This window comes from Enhydra lutris, unplaced genomic scaffold (genome assembly GCF_002288905.1).
Source record: "Enhydra lutris kenyoni isolate GAN:26980312 unplaced genomic scaffold, ASM228890v2 scaffoldscaffold13, whole genome shotgun sequence".
Lineage (NCBI taxonomy): Eukaryota > Metazoa > Chordata > Mammalia > Carnivora > Mustelidae > Enhydra > Enhydra lutris.
This window is the reverse complement of record NW_019154097.1, coordinates 52,181,269-52,187,268: the sequence shown is the minus strand read 5'-3', so window position 1 is coordinate 52,187,268 and position 6,000 is coordinate 52,181,269. Positions and strand designations below refer to the sequence as shown.

General features: G+C 62.2%; 1 protein-coding gene across 1 annotated transcript in view; it reads right to left on the bottom strand.

Moving 5' to 3' along the window:
* Positions 1-318: 318 nt before the first annotated feature.
* Positions 319-6,000, bottom strand: part of LOC111145918 (F-box and leucine rich repeat protein 18) — a 39,722-nt gene continuing 34,040 nt past the window's right edge. Inside the window, exon 5 of the mRNA XM_022501227.1 lies at positions 319-3,225. Within this exon, the coding sequence (XP_022356935.1) occupies positions 3,069-3,225 (157 nt within the window). The 3' untranslated portion in view covers positions 319-3,068. The remainder of the gene's footprint in view (positions 3,226-6,000) is intronic.

Below are 6,000 nucleotides of genomic sequence, written 5' to 3'. Positions count from 1 at the left end.
AAAACCACAGACAGGGAAGCCGCAGGCCTCTGGTCTCTGCAGGCTCCAGGGGCGTCCCCGGGGGAGCACCTTCAGCCCCTCTGACCAGGCTGTACGGAGGTGTGGCAGCCAACACCCCGGGCCACCCGGGGAGGGCAGGGGAAGACCAGCCACGGGGTCTAGGGCAGAGGGGTCGCAGGCAGGAGGAGCGGCCTTGGGGGCGCAGGTGGCTTCTATCTTCACGAAGGGATAAACACCTTGATCTCTCCTCTCCTTCCTCCTCATCCTGCCCACCTGCCCCGGGCTCTTCTCTCTCCCTCGTACACGCGCACGCACACGCACACATGCAATCATGTGTGGAAACGTGCACGCGCACGCACACCGTGCACGTGCATGAAGCAGACCACACTCACACGCGTGTGCACGTGGATGTACGCGCACGCGCAGCCAGCAGTGCTGACCAGGCCCCTCTCGGCAGGCAGCATATGGTCCGCACTTAACAGCCCAGTTCTGCCAACTGGGGACCATTAGGGTGGGTTCTTTTCCCCGCATAAAAAGCTGCAGAATATAAATTGCAATTAACACCACTGCCAAAACAGCACTCAGCGACAAACAGCGCAGTGTTAACATCTGCGCAGTCCCGTCTCGGGCCAGGAGTGGCGGCAGCTCTTGCTCTAGGAGCCGGACGGGGACGCTAAGAATACAAGGTCTGCTGGGCGGGGGCGGCTCTGCACAACACCGCCCCCCACCCCGCCGGCTCAGCCTCGGTGAGCGGCCCCTCCCAGCCCTGTTTGGCGGCAACGGTGATGCTGCTGGTTAAGCCCGCTCGCTCGTGCAAACAGGCTGCCCAGGCGAGTGCATGAACACACCATCGCAGCCTGGGGGAAAGCTCACTCTCCAGCCGGAGCCCGGGCTGCTCTGGAGGAGAGAAGGACACCCAGAGCCACCTAGGGCCCTGTGCACCTCAGCCGTGCCGGTCAGGCTGCCACCAGCCACACGCTTGCTCTGAGGGTCAGAAGCGGTCAGCCCCCATACCAGGCCCTTCCTGCCTGGGGGGCGGGGGGGGTCCCTGGGCACCACATGAAATAGCTCAAAACTGGGGAGGGGAGGTACGCCCACCAATTCTCACACCCTCATCTACAGCCATGGGACCCTACAGGAACCTCAGCCCCGTCTCTTTGGGGCCCAGGGCACCCCGTCCGTCAGCCTCCAAGGCCAGGCAGGGCTCTCAGACCACATCAGGACCTCCAAGGTGAAGCCCATAGGCATTCACCTGCGGGCGACGTGCAGACCGGTCCCTCTGTTCAGGCTGCAAAGAAGAGCCGGCCACAGCCTGGGGCAGGGAGAAGGCATGAAAACCAGGGTGAGGAGCGGGGAGACTCACCCCACGCCACCTGTATAGACCCCCGTCCATTCAGACAAGAGGAGGGACGGGAGGGCAGAGCAGAGCCCCCGGGATGGGCAGTGACGGCCAGACAGACTGCTCCTCCCAGGGCCCTGACCCCGGGACTGCTTGATTCCTGCAGCTCTGTCTGGCTTCCTGGGCCCCCTCAGCCCCGCAGAGTTGGGGCTGCTGAACTATCCGTCCCTCAAGAACCCAGGGAAGGAAAGGCAAGTGAAAAGCCCCAGGGCCACAGACTTGTTCTTTTAGTAGGTAAGCTGCAGGACACGCTACATGGAATGGGGGGAGGGGGACAGTCACCACAGACACAAAGTGGGAAGATGGCCGGGCTGGGGGCCCCAGAAGAGATGGCAGCCAAGAAGGGCACCAGCAGCGTGAGCAGGGCCCACTGAGCCCTGCACCCCAACCCAGAGGGAGACGGAGGCTGGGGATCCCGGGGAGGCAGCCTCTGCAGCACTGACGTGCCCCTGGCTGGAAGCCGCAAACAGTGCCCAGCGTCCCCCGCAGGGCTCCAGGAGCATCACCGAGAGCAATCAGGCCTGGAGCTGGGGTGGAAGGAACCCGATCGCAGCCCCTCGGAAGCCACGGGCCGAGGAGCCACCAGCGCTGGGCAGAGTCGTGTGGTAGAGAAGGCAGCGGGCTCAGCACAGGGAAAGAGGCCTCGGACACTGGGAGGTCACTCCCCAAATTTGCATTAGCTGCACTGAAATTTTTAAAGTGCTAAATAAAGCTCTAGAAAATGGGGTAGTTGGATCACTACTCTGGCTTTAAATGTCCTTTCTAAGTTTTAATATTTCAAGTGTCTTGAATGAAGCCAGATATGTAGTTCCCCAGAAACACAGATCTTCACGGAGAGCGGGTCCTAAAGCTGAGTGCTGTGCTGGCTGGGCAACAGGCCTGCCCCAGGCCTCGCCCCATGGTCCCAGCCCCACAGGGGACCCTGCCCAGCCAGCGGCCCGGAACTTGTCTGACTCCATCTGGCTGGAGACCTGGTGGACACACAATTGGGTTAAAATGTGTCTTTCTGGGAAGGAGAGCCCCAAATCTGAAGCTTCCCACTGCGTCGTGCTCCCAGTTGGCCCAAAGGAAGGGCCACTTGGGCACACGATCACCAGCTGTACCCTTGTGTCACCGCAGGAGCGCATCCACCCCCACACGCACAGTCACCCCCACAAGGCCACCGCTTCAGAGCCTGATGCAGGTGGCCAGAAACACAGGACACCCTGTGGAGGGTGAAGTAGCGGCGGGGGACGGCACTGGCGGCCTGTGCTGCTCTGGGGACCCGGTCAGGGACCCTGAGGAGTCAGCGCTGCGTGACGGCTGTGAGTCTCAGTTCAGGAACACCCACGCCGGGCCCCGCAGGTCACCCTGACAGCCGGCTCTTCCTCCTCATCCTCCTCACAGATGAGACCCATGCTTCACCGAGCGCCGAGAGAAAGCAAGAGGAAGCTTCGGGAGGCCCTGGGAGACGACAGGTATGCGGGATGGCTGGGCAGAGGGGGCATCCTTCCTCTTGGGACCCGGCGGGCCCCGGAGTCCAGCACAGGCAGGCGGTGAGCAGCGGTAGCCAGGTCACACGCCCGTCAGGGCAGTCCTGCTTCCTGGCCCAGGAGACTGGCAGAGGCGACAGCGGCAGGCGGGAGGCTCGGCTGCCGGAAGCAGCTTCGCCTGGCACCAGCTGTCCCTGTCACCACCACAGGTTCGGGGGCTCCTCGGCCACTCTGCTTTTAAATAAGGTGATCTCATCCAGGTGCACCATGGGGACGTCCCGGATGACATTGGTCAGGCCCTCGTGGAGCAGAGGGAAGATGACGACATTCAGCGCGGGCCGCTCGGCCTGGAAACTGAACCAGAGGCAAGCCGTTAGCGGGGCCCTGGCGGTGCGGAGAGAGGAGCTGCCCGCAGTGGGCAAGGCCGCCCCAGCCCGGCCCCCTGGCAGAAATGTGCCTGCGGGCCCCACACACCAAACTCCAGGAGAGGCAGGGAGGGGCCGCTTCTCGGGGACATGGGGCAGGCAGCCATCAGGAGACAGCCGTCGGGAGGCCACCCGCCCAGGGAGACAGAGAGCTGGAGAACAGCCTGTCCGGACAGGCCACTGCATTCCTGCCCAGCAGGGCCTCCTGGGAGCCACCCAAGCCATGCGAAGCCACGCCTCTGGGCACCTGAGGCCCCGCAGCCAGGACAACACCCTCAAGAGGTGGAGGGAGGGGATAGGCAGCCAAAACTGCGTGGCCAGAGGCCACCCTCAAGGGGCACCAACTCCCAAGTCGGGCAAGGCAGTAACTGCCTGATGCTGCTGGGAGCCTCAAGCCTTCATCCCAACTCGTGACAAGTGGCTGCCAGACAACCTCCCCACCCTCCCCACCCCACAGGGGAAGAGCAGCCCCTGATGCAGCACAGAATCATACGGTGGCCGTGGAGCATCTCCGGTCACCCTCCCCAGGGCCCTGCAGGGACAGCCTGGGAAGGGGATGCCCCGATCACAGCCCCTGAGGTGATCAGTGGCAGGTCTCAGTGTGTTGCCGCCCACCCCGTGCAGAGGCCAAGAGACAAAACAGAAGCGCCAGCTGCAGGGGATCCAGGAAGAGGGAGACACACGGGTCCCCACAGAGCGCGACAGAAGACGTCCAGCCCCCGGGGTAACTTCTGTCCCACGGTCTCCAAGGACAAGAGATGGGAAGGTGCCCATAGAATAAGGAACCTGGGCATTTGCCAAAACTAAGGCAAGCTCCCTCCAGACCCACGCCCCCCGGAGGGACGAGGAAGCCGCAGCCCCGGCCCACCCTGTGGCCTCCAGCGGAGGCCCAGATGGATTTATGACACTTGTAGAGTAAATGCCAAAAAGGTACTCACAGAACTAGATGTTTTGGCAATAAAGGCGCCAAGGAAATACGTCCCAGTTCTGAGCTCAGTGCTCTGCTCGCGGGCAGCAGCGTCTATGACCAGGAACCTCGCAGGCAAGTCCTTGCCTGCACACCCGCTGTGTGATTCACTTGAAACCAAATATTCTCGGATGTGGGACGTGCGTGCAAAGACTCCTCTGCTGCCCGCCCTTCCAGAGGCGAGCGCCACCCCAGGCTCCTCACAAGCTGCTGTCAAGATGCTAAAGGGGAACTGATTTCTCACCCGACGCCAGGAACGCAGGCTGCGCCGCCTGCCTCAGCTCCCTGCGTGCAGCCCCGGGCGGCTCCAGGTGGCGGTGGGCCAGGGGGCCGAGGGGCCAGGCCAACAGCGCTCAGGACCGTGCACAAGGTGCCCCGGGGCAATGAGTGCAAGTGCCCCCACCACGGTCCAACCCCACCTCCTGCTTGCTGTCGGTTCACACCTGGACCCATCTGGACCCGGACTGAGCTCCCAGAGCACACTCACAGCTGTTTTCTTCGTAAAATCCCTTCCTGGGCTTCCAGAAGCCTGTGCCCTCTCGGCTACGGCCTCACGGCACCCACGGCACCCACGGCCAGCAGCATCACCGGAGACATCACACAGCTAGGTGGGCCTCGCCAGGAGCGGAGGGAGAAGCGGTGACAAGTGGGAAGACGGTTCTCCTTCGCATCGAAGTGCAGGGCTGGGGCTCCCTGGGGGAGGGAAGAGGCCCGGCGGGTAGAGGCGAGCTCTTGGCGGGGTGGGCAGTGGGTGTATCCTGCCTCCTAATTTACGAACGCGCTACAGTGTGCTTCTGCATGACTCGGATATAGTTTGAGATTTAAGTAAACAGCCCCAATGAAATAAAACTTACAGCTCCCCACGTTTAGAAGCCATTGCAGGCTAGTGACTGGCAGCAGGACGGGTCATCTCTCAGGAACTCTCCCCGACCAGGGCCAACGGCATTGCTCAGGTAAACACGCAAAGGTTGCGGCCAGTCCGGAGGATAAGAGCCAGGTGTAGGAGGTTCACGGGCTCACCCTCAAGGCCCCAGCCTGAGGCACCCCGAGGAGGTCTCCTGTCATGCTTCTCAGGCTTATCTACACCTCCTGCTGTCCTGGGCAGCAATGCAGGCATAGGACATGCACCGGGCAGAGCACAAGGCAGGCAGCCCAGCCTTCCTGGAACCGCCAGCCATGGACCTCACTGATGAGCAGGCGAGCCCCACGCACAGGGGCCTGCTCGCTCCTTCCAAAACCCGGCACCTGCGAGCTCGGCAACCAGGCTCCCACCAGAGGCAGCGAGAGGTGACCGCAGAGGCAGGGAGGGGACCCCACAAGAAGCAGGTCCACCAGGGACCTCCGCGGACGGGGCAGAAGGCCTGTCTTCCTGGAGTGCCTGAGGACAGCAATTAAGAAAAGTTAACCTATGCCTCCGCTCTGCCATTTGTAACGGCTGCAGGGGGAAGAGCCGCATCGGAGAAAAATCTCTCCCTGAGCTGTTGCCAACTTACCACGGGCGTTTGACGTGCACCGTCACCTATCCCCAAATCTCAGGACCCCACGAACCTCCTCTGAACGCTCCTGGGAGCAGAAAAGAGATTTTGTTTGTTTCTAAATTACTGTTTTATTTAAAGAGAAAATATGACGGGCGCCTGGGTGGCTCAGTTGGTGAAGCGTCTGCCTTCGGCTCCAGTCATGATCTCAGGGTCCCGGGACTAAGGGCTGCACCAGGCTCCCTGCTCAGCTCCCACTGTG